Source organism: Adiantum capillus-veneris, chromosome 21 (assembly GCF_014529385.1).
Source record: "Adiantum capillus-veneris isolate H3 chromosome 21, ASM1452938v2, whole genome shotgun sequence".
NCBI lineage: Eukaryota > Viridiplantae > Streptophyta > Polypodiopsida > Polypodiales > Pteridaceae > Adiantum > Adiantum capillus-veneris.
In genome coordinates this window covers 32,432,928-32,451,225 of record NC_140951.1, presented here as the reverse complement: position 1 = coordinate 32,451,225, position 18,298 = coordinate 32,432,928, and the positions used below count along the sequence as shown (strand labels likewise).

Sequence of the window (18,298 nt, the reverse complement as noted above, 5' to 3'; positions counted from 1 at the left end):
GGAGACCTGAAAACGGCCATTCCTTGTTACTATGGTCAACACCGACACTAGGGAAGCTATGTCCCTCTCACCCATAGGCTAAACTGTGCAACCTGTTACCAACTCATCAGCCTCTAACATGAGCATATCGAAAAACTCCATATCTATCATCTTTGTCTGTGTCTCTAGGGAGCAGACCTCTCTACCTCTGCCTACACAAAGTCTGACAACACTTGTTGTGTCTCACTAGAGCACTGTTGCTCTATCTCTCTCTCTCTACAGAGTCTATTGGCACATCCTGCATAGCTAAATGCTTTGTCTCTTGAGCATGATGGAGATCACTGGCGAAAGAGACACATCTCATCTCTCGCCCAAAGCATGCCAGTAACAAAATCGAGACTATGCCGTCTCGAACCTCAGACACATGCATAGGATATACCAGGCCACTGCAGGCTCCTTTGACAATCACTAGTGAACCGCAATGCATTTGGAAAAACTGCTCTCTAAGCAGTATCTGACAATCAAAGTTTGCTAATTGTCTGACTGAGATCAAGCTCTGTCTCAGCTAAGGAACGTAGCCCACATGCCGGAGCATGTATGATGCACCACTGGGAAAAGACAAGAAAACGTCTCTTGCACCCTCTATGTCAAATGCTGAACCATCGGACAAGTGTAGACAACCAAAACTCTTACTAGAGAAGGTGCTAAACCAGTCACGATGCGGTGTGACATGAAAAACTGCATCCTCATCTAGCAACCAACGTGGAGAAGTGTCAATGCTCAAAGACATGTAATCAGGAGGAACGCTAAAGGCAAATGTGACATCACCGTCACTAGCATATGAAGCCACTGCTCTAGCATGTGTCAAAACCTCATGTGCACCACGCATACATCTCCACTGTTGTGTCATACGTCTGAAACAACAGCTCCTAATGTGCCTTGTGTGACCACATTGCCAACATCATACGTATTGGCAAGAACGAGACTGCCGTCTCTCACTGTCACACATGTTTGCTGCCATAAGTGAACATCAAACTGGCAACAAAGTGGGAGGTAACTCGACCACTGACCAATCGCATCAAAACCGATGCTCACATATGCATAAAACAACTCCACAATCCGCTATTTGCAAGCATAAATTGGGACAAACTGTTCAATCTAGCGTAAAGCGCATAACCATATACGCAAGTAGAGAGCAAACTAGCTCAAAATGCATCCCACAAATTGTCTGCAAATATCTTAAAAAATCTGTGAAACCTGTGACTGTCTGTCTGTAGCCACACAAGTACACGATAATCCTCACTCGTGCGAGAGTGGATACAAGAACACCAAATTGTGTTCAAATTAACATAACCAGTCAAAATCTGTCAAAGTGAGACTAAACACTCGATCACTATCAAAGTGGGAGTCTAGCTAGACCACTAAACCATCAGAGAGTAAACTACGAATACGCATAAACCATGGCAAGAAATCTTGGGAAAAATTCGACAGAGTTTTCCCTGGAAACTGAGCAAAAACTCAAAAAGTCTCACCAAATTGCATAAAGAACAAACACTCAGTGTCTCAATAAACAAATCTACAAATGGTCTACATGCAATGCCAAAAGCCTGGCAAACTGGCTCACTTTTAAGCGAGTGGCTCTATGGACATGTACCTGTCCAAAAACTGCTGCAAACCTGTAAATCTGTTACTTGCGAGCCACACCTAGCTCATGTTGTATCCACATAATGCATACATAGCATGAAACTGCACAAGACCGTGCAAAAACTACTCGCTAGTGCTCCACATAAGCTGCACTACAACCTGTGAGCAAAACCGCTGGAAAATTGGCAACTACTACCTCATCGGTCGGGAAACACATCAACCGGAAAAACCTGCCAAGAGTTGTGTGCGCTCAAGGAAAAACCCACTCTGGAATGGTCCATCAGAGCCGTATCTGTCGGTATGTACCGTCGAAACCAAAAAACTGGGGAACGTCGAAGTCGATGCCGTTTTCCACCGTCGGGCGAAAGCGCCAAAACTGCAGAGAGAACGATCGTTGTCGGCTTCCGCCGCCAGGCGGAAGTGCGCTAATCGAATAGCCGTAAATCGGTGTCGAAACCGATGCGCTGAGCCGTCAATGTTGAAAGCCGGCGTCGAGTCATCAATGTCAAGTTGTAAAGCGTTTCGCCGAAGACGAGCCGTCAATGCTCGATGCCTTAGAGGAGAAATGCCAAGAAAATCAGCGAATCAGTGTCGAAAATTAATGCCAAGGTCGCCTCCCGCCGCCGGACAAGACTCTACGATGTCGGGTGATGTCCGGGCTTACTTGCCGCAATCGTGGTCGTCAAAAAACCAAAATCCTTGCTGTCGCTCTCTCTCAATCTCACTTGCTCGCTCTTACTCTCACTGGCTCTCGCAGCCGTCTCTCAAGCTCTCTCTCACTCTTTCACTCTCTCAACTCACATCTCGCTCCTTTCACACGCACTCGCTCATTCCCTTGCTGAGAGGAACTCTCTCTCTCTCTCTCTCTCTCTCTCTCTCTCTCTCTCTCTCTCTCTCTCTCTCTCTCTCTCTCTCTCTCTCTCTCTCTCTCGTCCTCGGGCATGTGCGAGAGCCGAAGGGTCGAGGTGTCGAGGGGGGGTTGGGGGGGGGCCTTGCATAGAAAAGAGTGTGTAAGCATGAGATTCAGAAAAAATTTAAAATCTTTGTCTTTTGCTCTGTCGACTCAGCCCGATGCTGCAGGTGGAGGTACTGTGAGTGTGTATGTGTGCGCGCGCGCAACCACCACACACAAGCTCCTTGATTCTCCTTAATCTTGCAATGCTTGCTCAAATCCTTCCAACTCTGCTCGCTAATGTTGCCCGATTGCTACTGCAATCCCCCCCCCCCAAAGGAGTGTGTGTGTGTGAGTGTGTGGAGAGAGGGGTGTGTGTGTTTCTGTACAGCTAGCCGGTGTGTGTGTCTGCCTGTGTCTATAGCAGTTATATATCAAAACCTCCCAAAAATGTGTGTGTGTGTGTGTGTGTGTGTGTGTGTGTGAGAGCTTCACATGGATTCGACTGATCAGTGTATATATAACCATCGGAAAGCCATGGAAACTTCGGAGATGGATGCTTTGAGCCTTATCAAAGAATGTTTGCATGAGGACTTCGAGGATGCACGTCAAGCCTGGGAAGGATCCGCTCCTGTCATGGAAGTGTGCATCCCTATACAGGAGCTTATGGATCCTGTTGCTCAATATGCACTTAACGCGGTGATTCTTTTTTTCCCGGGTAGAATGCCTATGGCTCAGGATGTAGGCCAATGGGTTGATTTCCTACTCAAAGGGCAAGCAGTCCGAGGAGTTTGCTTTGGCGCGCGAGGGTTCTACGAAGTCTTGCTGGCTGACATGGATGCTCGAGATGCTCTGCTTGAAATGTCTCCTCTTTTCTTCAATACGCAGATGACTCATGTGCTGCCCTAGGCTCTTACCAAGGACTATCTGAGTCTCATTCGTCACAAATGTCTCGCCTGGGTTGAGGTGGTCAACTTTCCTCGCACTTGGCGTCATTTTCTACCTTTGTTGGTTGCTCAGCTGGGCAAAGGCATTTGCCCTCCTAAGCTGGACGCAAACACAAACCGTTTTTGTATTCTATGGGACACGGATATCCCCACACCAGTAGGTATTTCGATCAATTTTGGGGATGCAGTGGTTGGAAAGCGCCCATTTAAGCTTAAATGGGGTAAGTTTGCAAATTCTTGCTTCCGGTGTGGCAAATTTGGTCATATGCAGTCCGAATGTCCGGAACCAAATCTGCAACCACCTCCTTCAGCCGTCCCTGCTCCTCAACCTCGTTCGCCTCCGAAATCTTCTACTGAGGTTCAAACTAAAGGAGTTTCAACTTCCTCCCCCACAGCTGGGGCGATTAAAGGCAAGGGGAAACAATTACAATTGTCTGCAATTTGTGCTTCTCCAAATATTAAAGACAAAAGAAAAGAACAGGTTTCGACCTCTCAAACTTGGATAGTGCCCAAGAAACCAGCCTAAGCTGCTACAGCTCGTGTTCTGGCATCTTCTCGTAATTATGTGCCTCCTTTGAAGAATGTTGCTCAGAAAAAACTCCCTTGTAATGACAACACTTCTTGGGCTGAAGCTTCGGACAAGGTGGTTCTCTCTTACAAGGAAGTTGTTACCGGAGAAGCTTCTTCATCGCAAGGTGCATTTACTTTCAATTATCCAGGTCTAGGTCTTGACCCACCTTCTCAGACACCTACAACTAGGGAGGATGTGTCGATGGGCACTGGTACTTGAGTTTTCTTCCCCCCTTTCTTTTCCTGTTTCCTAGTCCATTGTATATACCATATAGAATGCATAGTTCTTTGAATTGCATCTCCTACAATGTGCGTGGGTTATGCAATCACGACAAGTGGCGGCTTACCTGGCACTATGTACATACATATAAAGCAGACATTGTGGTTCTTCAAGAGCATAACCAACACCAATTTGCAGGACAGACTTCTTAATTTGCGGGCTACTTGATAGCTTATGCAGAATCAGCTGGCCATTCTAGAGTGCTTATCCTTGTTCGACATGAACTCTTCCCGACCTTGGTTTTTAATGGCCCGGCTGGGAGGTGGATGGTCATCCAATGTATTGTTAATGGGGAAGTTTTCGAATTTGGAGGATTATATGCATACACAGCTTCTGCAGATAGGGCATGGTTGTGGAGTGCTATCTCTTCTTATTGTTGGCGTTCCAATGCCTTTCTCTGCGGGGGTTTTAATAATGCACCAAACGTTGCAGATAATACTACTGGCCATTCTCACATGCTTCATGTGGAACGGCAATCATGGGACCAATTTATGTCGACCTGTAATGGGCTTGATTTGTGGCCCTTTTTGCATGTGACTGATCCAGGCTTCACTTTTCAGCACAATGCTCAATCTATGTATCGCGCTCGACTGGATCGCTGGTATCTTTTTCACATGCAACAGTATGATGACTTTGTATGCGAGATGAGGATTGATTATGCTACGTGTGTCTCATATCATTTTCCCGTATGCTTGAAACTTCGTTTTGGCTCTTTTGATGTCAATGATCACCTACCCAAGAAGAGACTTTTGCATGTCAATAATGCTTATCTCAAGCATGAGCCTTTTCGCACTATGATTGTGAATATCATCCCGCCTTTGCTCTCCCAGATGTATGTTGATATGGACATAGCTTGGTTCCATTTTGTTATGGGTGTTCAATCTGTTATGCAGGATTATGGCAGGGATTATTTGTCACAATTAAGGGAACAGGTTAACCAAGCAAAGGATGCTTGTAGCCGATTAATGCACTTGGCTAATCATTCTTCTCTTACTGACGCTCAAATGACTGAATTGTTTTCTGCTCGCGCAATATTAAGGCACAATGATGAGAGAAAATAGGCCAAATGGTAGACTCGAGCTCGTCAACAGGCTTTTGCAGATAAAGGATGTGCTTCTAACCAATTCTTTCAGCATTTGCATCACTCGAGGCAGTCTCAACGGAGAGTTAAATTACCATCAGGGAAGTGGACCTCCACTTTCCGAGAGCTAGCACTAGCCCTACACTCTCATTATGGCAATATTTTTGAGGCCCCTTCTTCTCCCACGAGAGAAGCTCGCCAAGTGCGTCACATGTTTCTATTGCATGTTACTTCCATTCTTTCGATGCGGCAGGCTCAAGACTTGGAAGCTGTTTTCACTGAGTCGGAATTGTATACCAGCTTGCTTGATTTGGGTCGATGGTGAGCTCCTGGTTGGGATGGTCTCTCTGTGGAATTCTTCTTGTCTTTCTGGGATTATTTGAAGTTTCCTCTATTGTTCATGATGAATACCGCTTGGGAACAACAGGAATTGCCCTCCTCTTGGAAAGAAGGTTTGCTCAAGCTGATACCTAAGCATGCATTGTGTGAAGATTTCTCACATTGGCAGCCTATAACACTTATGCATGTGGTATATAAATTAATGGCAAAAATGCTTGCTAACCGACTCAAGTGCTTTCTACATGAAGGCTTGCATCAATCTCAATACGGCTTCATTCCGCGACGTCAGATTATTGATAACCTCGCGAATGTCATCATTGGTATGGAATATGCAAAATATACTCGACAGGATGTCTTAGTCATGCAGGTCTACATTGAAAAGGCATTTGATATTGTTCTTTGGGATTACATTGTGGATACCATGCGACATTTGGGCTTTGGGCCTAGGCTATCCCATGTCGTGCTTTTCTTGTATGCATACAGTACTTCTGCAGGCTTGCTAGATGATTCTCTCACAGAATCTTGGCCTTTGGGACGGTCGGTAAGGCAGGGTTGCCCTCTGAGTGCTTTGCTTTATGCGATCGCTACTCATCCCTTGTTTATGTATTTGGATTCCTTGACCTCCATTGGTAGGCTACATGGCCTTACTTTACTTTCTGGTCGACAGTTTGCTGGTCTGGCTTATGCGGATGACTCTTTGTTCATGCCTCGTAGTAACTATGACGATGTGCAACAAATTATGTATGCTCTTCACTTGTTTGGATTGGCAGCAGGTCTCAAAGTTAACTTTTGCAAATCCAAGCTACTACCTCTGAAAGAGTGTGACTGGCATAAGATATTGTGGCCTGGGGAGATTGTTCCTCCACATGTTCTGGTTCGCCATTTGGGTTATCCGCTGGGTTGGAATGTATCGGCTATGCAAAAACTGGATTGGGTGCTCCAACGTCTGCATTCCAAGTTGAATTATTGGAAATTGGCCACGTGGCCACTTCATGTGCATCTCAGGATTGTCCAATGCATCCTTGTGGCTTATGTACAGTTTTACTTGCCTTTGTTATCCTGGCCTCGATTGCGCTTGCAGTCTCTTATGTCCAATATTTTAGAGCATTTTTGGCGGACCTCGTCTAGCAGAGGGGCCTTCGGCTTCTACCTATGGACAAGCTGTGTTCTCCCAAGCGGCTTGGAGGGTTGAATATTTTGGACTTGAGACGTCATCTTCTGGCTCGGAAAGCTATATTGTTGTCAGTTTTGGTGGAGCAGCAGCAACCCTGGGCTCTCATGGTTACACATTTGTGTGCGCACATTGTCACCCCTTCATTTGGTTGTTGGAAACCGACTTATTGGGATGTTGTTTTTGGGAAGCTTGAAGGACACATTCCTAGATGTCCCTTTACTTCTTCTCTAATTGTTGATTGGAAGGTTGTTACTTCGCATTTGGCTTGGGATGGTAGATAATCCTTTGGGGGTAACTCTCTTCGCTTAGAGAGTTTGCATTGGAGCAGTGTTTTCGCTTCGACTTTGGTTCAACGGTCTCCTCGCCAAGCGTAATTTCTTTCCCAAAAAGGAATTAGTCAGATGCATTAGGTGGTTGATGACTCGGGTTATGTTCTTTCTTTCGTTGATGCCGTCTCCCGCTTTCGGTTGGGCCCTCACTCTGCTCCTCTCTGGCGGGAGATTCAAAGGATGCTTGCCGGTCATTCACCCATTCCTCCTCTGGATGTGGACTCTCGCTTCTCTGATTGGAATCTGGTTACTACTAGATTGGACTGCATCTCCGCTGCCAGTGTCTATGCCATCCTTCAGTCTGATGTATGGATTGTGCATCGGGGTAATCAGCTGTGGTCGCTTTCCGACTCATCCTTAAGGTGGCAACACACATTGTCTCGCATTTGGCAGAGTCATCTGCCTTTGAAGGAACGTGTTTTTTTGTGGCGGTGCTTGGTGGGAGCTCTACCTGTTGGCAGTGTGTTGCATGCTCGGCATATTGCGCCTTCCCGCTGCCCCAGATGCCTTGAAGCTGAGGAGACCGTGCCACACTTACTGTGGTGTTGTCGTCACTCCAGAGCCTTCATTCGGCAAGTGTCGACTGCTCTTCGGCTGCGTTTTCCTTCCGGCTCTTTTCACAGATGATTTTGGCTTTTTGGGGTGCTTCGGTCAACGCTGTCTCAGTTTGCGGTGTTCTTCACCTGGGTCAGATTTTGGACTATGTGGGCCATCTGGCATCATAGGAACTCTTTAATGTTCCAAGGCACTTTTGTTGACCCCTTTCCCTATTTCAAATTATCTCTTGGTCAAGCGCTGCATTTTGCCTATGACGCTGGAGACGTCACTCTTGATACCTACATGATTTATTTTGACTGTTTTTAGCCTTCGGAGCCTCATAGTGCTCCGTGTTTTGTATCCCTTTCGTTTCGTGGGTTTTCCTCGCTTTGAGGTTTCCCACTTGTAAATTAGTCAAAGCAGATTTTTTCAAAAAAAGTGTGTGTGTGCGCGCGCGCACAAGGGCCTAGGCTATCCCGTGTCGTGCTTTTCTTGTATGCAAGCAGTACTTCTGCAGGCTTGCTGGATGGTTCTCTCACAGAATCCTGGCCTTTGGGACGGTCGGTACGGCAGGGCTGCCCTCTGAGTGCTTTGCTTGATGCGATCGCTACTCATCCCTTGTTTATGTATTTGGATTCCTTGACCTCCACTGGTAGGCTACATGGCCTTACTTTACCTTCTGGTCGACAGTTTGCTGGTCAAGCTTATGCGGATGACTCTTTGTTCATGCCTCGTAATAACTATGATGATGTGCAACAGATTATGCATACTCTTTACTTGTTTGGATTGGCAGCAGATCTCAAAGTTAACTTTTGCAAATCCAAGCTATTGCCTCTGAAAGAGAGTGACTGGCATAAGATATTGTGGCCTGGGGAGATTGTTCCTCCCCATGTTCTGGTTCGCCATTTGGGTTATCCGCTGGGTTGGAATGTATCGGCCATCAAGAAAACGGATTGGGTGCTCCAACGTCTACATTCCAAGTTGAATTATTGGAAACTGTCCACGTGGCCACTTCATGTGCGTCTCAGGATTGTTCAATGCATCCTTGTGGCTTATGTGCCGTTTTACTTGCCTTTGTTATCCTGGCCTCGGTTGCGCTTGCAATCCCTCATGTCCAATATTTTAGAGCATTTTTGGCAGACCTCGTCTAGCAAGAGGGACCTTCGGCTTCTATCGATGGACAAGCTGTGTTCTCCCAAGCGGCTAAGAGGGTTGAATATTTTGGACTTGAGACGTCATCTTTTGGCTCGGAAAGCTATGTTGTTGCCCGTTTTGGTTGAGCAGCAGCAACCCTGGGCTCTCATGGTCACACATTTGTGTGCGCACATATCACCCCTTCTTTTGGTCATTGGAAACCGACTTATTGGGATGTTGTGTTTGGGAAGCTTGAAGGACACATTCCTGGATGTCCATTTACTTCTTCTCTAATTGTTGATTGGAAGGTTGTCACTTCGCATTTGGCTTGGGATGGTCGACAATCCTCTGGGGGTAACTCTCTTCGCTTGGAGAGTCTGCATTGGAGCAGGGTTTTTGCTTCGAATTTGGTTCAACGGTCTCCTCGCCAAGTGTATTTTCTTTCCCAAAAAGGAATCTGTCAGGTGCATCAGGTGGTTGATGACTCGGGTTATGTTCTTTCTTTTGATGATGCCGTCTCCCGCTTTCGGTTGGGTCTTCTCTATTCTCCTCTCTGGCGGGAGATTCAAAACATGCTTGCTGTTCATTCGCCCATTCCTCCTCTGGATGAAGACTCGCTTCTCAGATTGGAATCTGGCTACTACTAGATTGGACTGCATCTCAGCTGCCAGTGTCTATGCCATTTTTCAGTCTGATGTATGGATCGTGCATCGGGGTAATCAGTTGTGGTCGCTTTCCGAGTCATCCTTGTGGTAGCAACACGCATTGTCTCGCATTTGGCAGAGTCATCTGCCTTTGAAGGAACGTGTTTTCTTGTGGAGGTGCTTGGTGGGAGCTCTACCTGTTGGCAGTGTGTTGCATGCTCGGCATATTGCGCCTTGCCACTGCCTCAGATGCCTTGAAGCTGAGGAGACCGTGCCACACTTGTTGTGGTGTTGTCGTCACTCCAGAGCCTTCATTCGGCAAGTGTCGACTGCTCTTCGACTACGTTTTCCTTCCGGCTCTTTTCACAGACGATTTTGGCTTTTTGGGGTGCTTCGGTCACCACAATCTCAGGTTGCGATCTTCTTCACCTGGGTCAGATTTTGGACTATGTGGGCCATCTGGCATCATAGGAACTCCTTAATGTTCTAGAGCACTTTTGTTGACCCCTTTCCCTATTTCAAATTATCTCTTGGTCAAGCGCTGCATTTTGCCTATGAAGCTAGAGACATCACTCTTGATGCCTACAGGATTTACTTTGACTGTTTCTAGCCTTCGGAGCCTCATAGTGCTCCATCTTTTGTATCCTTTTCTTTTCGTGGGTTTTCCTCATTTTGAGGTTTCCCACTTGTAAATTAATCAAAGCAGATTTACAAAAAAAGTGTGTGTGCACAAACCTGCTCGGCTCGATTGTCTGCGTTGCGGTGCGTGTGTTCATATATGGACGGGTGGCATCAGACGTCCAGCCCGGGCAAAAGGCGTAGTGCCTTTACCCCAACATTCATTAGTTGATAAAATTGCTCATAGAGCTACAAACCACCTCTACTAGAGAGGGCTCCATCAAAAGCATGGGGAGACTCTCCCAGGGAGTAAACAAAATGTGTACAATGAGGCTAAATCAAAAAATAGGAGGAGGGAAGAGCCACACAGGTGGCCGGTAGTGCCTTCTGGGTGCATCTTGGACCATGGTAAAGAAAGGCCCTAGCCGCTAGTGTCGCAGGAAAGCTTCTCTGCGCTCTTGCATGTGGTCAGAGCTACCCTGAAGTCTCTCAAACTGATCCCTGAGAGTATGAATCAGCTCCAACCAAAAGTCACAAACACTCTCTGGCGATGGAACAGGGCGAGCCTCAAAGATGTGGAAGCAATGGACCGGGCAAATGAACCAGAGTGTCAGGCCACAGATGAGCTCGCAACACACATCTCTCTCACTACAGACCTTGAGGCAGCCTGCTTCAGGGTTCATGTTATGTTCCTTGCAGCTAGGGGGATAGAGGCCTTGGACTTAGCGGTTGGCTTCTTTTTTCCCCTTTGCGGCAGGGACCAGACTGAGTGGACTCTCGACTCAGTGTTGGAGTGGCTGCATACACAGGCCCTAGAGTTCTCTCACCACATGGGAGACCTAGGAGTTACAGACATACTTCAGACTTTGTGGCCATTGGCAAAGTTTGCGGTGACCCCTCCAGATGCAGTAGGATGTCACTTCTTTGCTGATACGTAGTGCTCGCCATGCTATGTACACATTCATGAGGACTCCTGGACAGAGGAGGTTGCTTTACGTACGGCTCAGTCTACTTGGGCTTGGGCCAGGCACTCTTTGCAGTCACGCCTATCTAGAGGACGCTCGGATGCGGTATACTCCCAATCCAAGCCAGCCTCGAAGATAGCACGTTTAGCTGTTGTGGCAGCATCTGTTCTCTCTCGCTCCCCATGAGGATCGTCTCATGGAACGTGCAGGAACTAGGTGGGCCCCAGTTTCAGCGTCAGAGGGGCCGACTGTGTCAGGAGCTTCAGCATTGCCTTGTGGGAGGAGAGATTGATCTCCTTATGCTACAGGAGCATCATCTGTGTGAGAGCCGCATTAGACGTTGTGGTTAGCTCTTGCGTGGACGATATGATACTTTTTGGTCAGCTACTTTTGGACCTGGAGGCATCCAGGGTGGGGTATGTATGACTATTGCGGATTCTTTGCAACAGGCCATTGTGGGCAGATGGATTATTGTGCCAGGCAGGGCTCAGTGGATCACTATGCAGGTTCAGGGTTGCCTTGTGGGCTTCCCGAACGTATATGTGCCCAATGTGGCGAGTGCACGAGCAGAGTTTTGGTCACAGATTGTTGAGTCTTTGCCGCAGGCAGAGCAGTGGTGCATAGGGGGTGACTTCAACATGTTGGAGGACCCTTCTGACAGGATTGGTGGTAGCCATGCTACTGTGCGTGGAGTTGAGCCGGCAGCTTGGGAGAGGTTTTGTATGACTGAGGGTTTCGGATGTGTGGCAGCACTCTAGCTTTGTGAGGTCCCCAGACAGCCTGTCCTTCTCTCGTTCGAACCGCAGAGTGGGAGGAGTGAATCTATCGCGGATAGATCGCTTCTACACTAGTGACCATTTCTGTTACTTGGGTGGGACAGTTGGCATTCTGGCAAGGACTTCCTTCTCGGACCATGGACCAGTGATCCTCACAGTGGGAGATAAACAGACGAGGGGAGCATGATGCTTCGCATCCCTGAGAGGGTCTTGCTGGACTCTGCACTCAGAGAGCGAGTAGAGGCTCTCTGGACAGAGAGCTTGGACATGCAGGATTCTCTTGCTGACACAGTGGCCTCAGGACTAGCTCAGCTTAGTCGCTTCTTTCTCCAGAAGTCTTTGGCTCGCCTGGCTACAGCGAGAGAGGAGCAGCGTCTCAGACGGGGCGTTGCTTCCTTGGAGAGGATGAAGGAGCAGTTACAGCAGGCTCGCTAGGAGCTTGTTAGCACAGAGGAGCGGCGCCATGAGTTTGCTTTCCATCGACAGGCATCTCAGTGGACACAGGTGGGTGAGAGAGTGACTGGTGCTTTCTTCGAGGCAGTGGGACCTCTGCATACGCATGCCAAGGTCAGTCAGTTGAGGAGGCTCGACGGGTCAGTTGCTTCTGAGCCAGAGGACATGTGTGCAATTGCTACTGACTTTTACCGTGAGTTACTGTTTGTAGAGCCTCAGTCTGAGCGTCAGGATGCATGTTGGGAGCAGGTGTGGGCACAGATGCCTTGCCTTGTGACTGAGGAGATGCGTCAGAGGCTTGAGCTACCACTTCAGCTTAAAGAGTTGCACACGGCTCTTAATGCACTTCTCCGTGGTAGCTGTCCAGGTGAGGATGGCTTGACTTCTAGCTTTTTCTTGGAGTATTGGGACTTGCTTGGCCCAGATCTCTGTGTGCTTTTCAGTACATCTTGCACGCAGGAGAGATGCTTGACAGCATGAGTGAGGGTCTCATCTACCTCATTCCCAAGGAGGGTGGCTCCTTGGATAAGATTCGACAGTGGCACCCCACCACCATCCTCAACTTAGCCTACAAAATTCTTGCCAAGGCTCTGAGTTTGAAAATCCAGCCACTTCTAGAGAGCCTTATACATGGGACTCGGACAAGTTTTGTCAAGGAGGCAGTATCCTTGACGGCACCCCACCACCATCCTCAACTCAGCCTACAAAATTCTTGCCAAGGCTCTGAGTTTGAAAATCCAGCCACTCCTAGAGAGCCTTATACATGGGACTCGGACAAGTTTTGTCAAGGAGGCAGTATCCTTGACAATATCTTTACTTTTTGGGAGGCTTCTGCCCTAGCGCGGCTCCGTGGTGAGGATCTGGTGATTCTTCTTCTCGATTTTGGGAAGGTCTACGATAGAGTTGACTGGGACTTTCTGGAGGGCACTCTACGCAAGATTGGCTTCTCAGATGCTTGGATCAGAGGGGTGTCAGCTTTGTACAGACAGGCACACAATCAGGTACTTTTGTCAGTAGGTAGAGGTGATCGTTTCATGCTCACATGTATCAGGTGGTTGATGACTCGGGTTATGCGTTGGCTTTACAAAGAAAATACGCTTGGCGAGGAGACCGTTGAACCAAAGTCGAAGCAAAAGCCTTGCTCCAATGCAGACTCTCTAAGTGAAGAGAGTTACCCACAAAAGATTGTCGACCATTCCAGGCCAAATGCGAAGTGACAACCTTCCAATCAACAACCAGAGAAGAAGTAAAGGGACATCCAGGAATGTGTCCTTCAAGCTTCCCAAAAACAACATCCCAATAAGTCGGTTTCCAATGACCAAAAGATGGGGTGACAATGTGCGTACACAAATGTGTGACCATGAGAGCCCAGGGTTGCTGCTGCTCCACCAACACACACACCACACACACTACACACTCCCCTACTCAGCTGTACAGAGCAGCTAGAAACATTCATAGGAAAGCCGATGTATCTCTGCGGTGATATCACCAACTTCCAAAGCAAACCGTATTGCCTAAGGGAAAACCCACACCCACACACATGCGTGCACACACAAACACACAGAGGATGGGGGCGAAATTTGTACCAGGCCAGAGTGGTGTGCAGAGCTGAACAGCACGCAGGTTCTGCAGTGCGCAGAGCAGGTCAGCGTGCAGGGGACAGACAGCGTGCAGGGACAGGCAGCGCGCAGGTGTTTTTCCCCACACACTTTTTTTTTGTAAATCTGCCGTCGCTAAATGACACTCCCGTCAACGGTCATGCGCGCACACGTGCACACACAAAATATTAAGCAATACGCTAATTAAACTTGGGGGAAGAAACATACGTATGTTGGAGGATTCCATGTGCTTTATATGATGATGTACCTTTCTTTTTTGATAGGTGAAGCCAATGGTTAGCTCAAGACTAGAGCCAGAATTGAAGACTAGACTTCTGAAAGCTAAGTTTAGGGGTACTGCTCTCTTCAGAAAGGTTAGAATCTGCACTACTTGTTACAGATTTGTTAGTTATTTAAGTGACTAACTAAAATCAAATCGTTTTTTTTGCAGAGAAACTTCACTCAGATTAAGAGCAGACTTTTCAGCTATGAGAATTCAGGTCTTGAGGGGAATGATGACACTTCAAGTGCTTTGTTTAGGGATAATGTGACTGAATGTACCATAAATACCCGAAGAAAGCAACCATCATTACAGGTGCACTCGGAAGTACAACCTGGAGATATGAATGCGTCCCCTTGTAATTCCAAATTACACAGTTCTAAGCAACCGTCATTGAGATATTCTCGAAAGGAAGATAAGAAAAGTGTTAGTAGGGAAGCAGCAGATGCAGATTTTCATACGAATCTAGTTTCGTTACCTTCACAAAAAGTGAACGGAGATAAATCTTCAGACGTTCCTGCGTTTGAGCCGTTATGCAAGGAGAACAAATTTTTGGCAGCTGAGAACCAAACAAAAATTCAAAATCACTCTAAAAGATATGATAGCTCTAAGAGTTCTCCTAATGTGTGGGTTTCAGGAGCTTCTCCAGATTCTTCAGCCAACTGTGAGAAAACTCAACAAATGACAAAGGGTGATCTCTGCTTCTCCACAAATGTAAGAGATTTTCTGATGCTCAATTCCATTGCAGTACTGTGGTACACAGAGTCACTTTAGAACTAAATTTTAGTAGCTTGAAGAGAGTTTTGAGAAACCTTAGACTGAAGAAATAAACTTAGCTCGGAGTTGATCCTGATGAGCCTTTTTCTAGACACAAAACTCTGAGGAGCCTGTCTGAACACATGACCTGGTAAAGTACTATCAAAAGCTCAAAATTGAGGAACGATCAACACGTACATAATTGCAGGCTACTTGTACTAAATGCATCAATAAGAAACTTTCCATTGATGACCAGCAAAGAAAGCCTTTCAAATGAACGTAGACGCAACCTGCAGGCAGCAGGAGAGGGTGTAGAGCACCTTGGCATGATGTTTCATTCCAAAGCATTGGACTGAAGCTGCCTATGTCAAATCTTTCCAACTTTGGAAAGAAGATATGTACAAAGCCATTACACTTGATTGGACAATTTGCAATCTTACATGTAGACATGCCAGGTAGTAATATGCAAGATGTAAGCTTAACATGAAGTCTATTCCTACCCAAAAAAAAATAGGGCCTTTTGTAGAGATTTGCGAAGCAAAAAGGAAACTAAACTGTCGCAAGGTAAATCTATCCCTTTGTGAGCCTCTTAAGGTATCTCACCAGGATTCGGTATGTGCTTTTAATCCTATCAATAAATGATCATAACCTGACACCTTTCATTATGTGTTCAATCAGCTGTACTTTGCAACAAATTGGGGCTACAAGTAGCAATAATAATAGTAGTGGCAAATTTAAAATTAAAGTAATTGTGTGACTAGAGATGAGAGATGTGAAACATAAGCAGGTATAGGGCTGGCTCTCTTTTTGCTTCTCATGAGATTTTAGTGTTGATTGAAATGGCTCTGCAAACTTCAGCAGTGAAACAAAGCTTTTAAGCAAAAGGAGGCAATTGCATTACTAATTGACAAATTTTCACAGCTCAATTCTGTTTAGTGAGGTTAGGTTGCTTGCACATTGTGCGGAGAAAGGTGATTGATTCAAGGCAAATGCTGAGAAGAGTAGGGATGTTAATGCTTCTCCTCCACAAATTATGACGTATCAATTGGTGTTTTGAGCAGGTGGAACAACCACTGTCAGAGCTGGAATTGATGTTTGATCATGCTATCAACAAGCAAGGTAGTAGAGTGTCACATGAAGAGAGCATTATAACTGAGTGTGCAATTAAAAGGCACTTATACACACCTTTGCTTGCAGGAGAAGTTACATTGACAGCTTATTTTGGAGCGAATCAGGTAAAAGTTTTGTGTTTTTGGAGTGATTTCTTATTCAATGCTGGAAAACAGCCAGATTAGTAATGAGCTGTGCTTCTCTACTAATTTGAGGAATTCAATGTTTCAACTGGACTTCAGAAAGATAGTATTGTTCCAAGGCTTTATCCAAATTCCAGTGTGTTCCAGTGTAGCCGCCACAAGGTACAAGTCATGTTTTCCCGAGTCTACTTATGCTTAACTAAATATATATTTATGTATGTATGTATTTTATATATATATATATATATAAATATACACACACACACACAAATATATATTTAATTAAGCATGTATATGTACGCATATACATACATACATGCATATACGTATACATATAGATATAGATATAGATAGGAATTGTAGTGCATTTTGGACCACTTTGTTTGAACCAAATGTATTGGGCTACCCTGTCTGCGCAGATGACGCAAATTCACCAGCTTTTGAGCAAAGAGGGACGTGCCGGGCGGTTGCAGCACAATTGCCTGTCCTTTGTCTCTATAAGGGACTGAGAAAGATTGCAATCTTTGTATGTGAAAGCTATTTATTTCCTTGCTCTGAAATGTGGTCCCTCATGCATGCAGCGACTCCTTGCATGGTATCTTTGTTGTATGGTACACATGTATTTCATGGCAGTGCCTCATAATTGTTAAAGACTTGTAGCAAAATGTTATAAGGCCCTTTCAGCTGCAAGCTTTAAGGATGAAATTATGGCATGTCTTTCTAGACATCAAGAAGTGCTATGAAAAGATCCCCTCATCAAGACTTAATAACATCATTAATGCCTTAATTGAATATGCTTTGAACATGCTCATGAAAAGCACATCTCCTTCAGAACTTTCACAAGAAAGTGCTCTTCTATCTCATAAACTGATCAAATGTAATAGAAACCAAATTTCTTTCTCCAAGGACCAAGTAGTCAAATTAAATTCTTGGCCCATTGATCACATGGTTGTACAATACCATGGAAACACACCTATAGCCAAGTCAACAAGATCCCCATAGAATTGGCATTGTTGCCTATTTGGTGTAATTTGTACTTACCGGTCTCGGAGTTCTATTGCATTAAAACAATTCTAAAGGACTCTCTAATATGACCAAGATTAGCTAGCTTTAGATTCCCTTTCTGGTATTTTGATGATATATTGTGGATCAATAACAAATGTTCTCATTTAGTCTCGTAGTAACCACCCATGCATAATTAATGCCCTCAAAGAAACAACCCATATGCCCTCCCTGTCTAATCATAAATCATAAGGCCACTTTCTTCATACGCAAGGCCGGAGTACAAAAGACGTTTTTAAGCATGAAGCTGGTAGTCAAGAATGGTCAACCTTTGAAATCCAAGGATGTAGAAAGAGGTGACTGCATGTTCTGGTTTTCAAGTTCATTCACAAGATCAAAATTCATCCTACAGATAGGGCACCCAAAGTAAATACTATTGCAGGTCAAAGCTATTTTGTTTGCCAACAATTTACCTTTGAAAGTGGGATTGTACATCAAAGCATTATTCAATACCTTCTGTATAAATGGTTTTGAGGACATTAGGTTTTTGGGACTCCTTAAATGCTACTATAAAGAGTATAGACCCACACATGCTCAGTCAAAATCCAATGAAGTCCTTGCCTTTATTAATTGTGGACACTAAGTTTCTGATGAGCCTAGTGTCCCATCAATGGATCCTTTACCCTAGTGTGGATTTGGATTGGAAGGAGGGTTACACACAATACTACTTCTAAGGGACTCCTCTTGTGAATATCCTGGTATATGTGCATGAAGGTGTGCCTTTTTCTCAATTGCATGCTCCACCTTCCCTCAAAGGGCGATGATGTGCATGGGTAAATTCAACACCAAACTCTTGTCTATGTGGGTGCACCGCCTCTCTTTTGTCCTCTCACCCCCATTACTTTCTCATGCAAAGTTCTCCTTCACCATGGATCCACCAAGAAAACTTTGCATTTGGAAGACTTCCTCATTGGGCAGTGTAGAGAAAGAAAGACATTCTACCAAAATCAAGTTCACATTGACAAAGGGCAAGGTCCCACTCACTTA

At 45.7% G+C, this 18,298-nt stretch overlaps 1 protein-coding gene across 2 annotated transcripts in view; it reads left to right on the top strand.

The window, feature by feature from the left end:
• LOC147430745 (uncharacterized) overlaps window positions 1-17,342 on the top strand; it is a 122,684-nt gene extending 105,342 nt beyond the window's left edge. For both annotated transcript variants that reach the window (XM_086493308.1, XM_086493307.1), the window contains 6 exons: window positions 14,245-14,334; window positions 14,412-14,954; window positions 16,058-16,115; window positions 16,194-16,231; window positions 16,349-16,411; window positions 16,669-17,342. In XM_086493308.1, coding sequence (XP_086349434.1) covers window positions 14,245-14,334; window positions 14,412-14,954; window positions 16,058-16,115; window positions 16,194-16,231; window positions 16,349-16,411; window positions 16,669-16,758 — 882 coding nt within the window. In that variant the 3' untranslated portion in view covers window positions 16,759-17,342. The remainder of the gene's footprint in view (window positions 1-14,244; window positions 14,335-14,411; window positions 14,955-16,057; window positions 16,116-16,193; window positions 16,232-16,348; window positions 16,412-16,668) is intronic.
• Window positions 17,343-18,298: the final 956 nt, after the last annotated feature.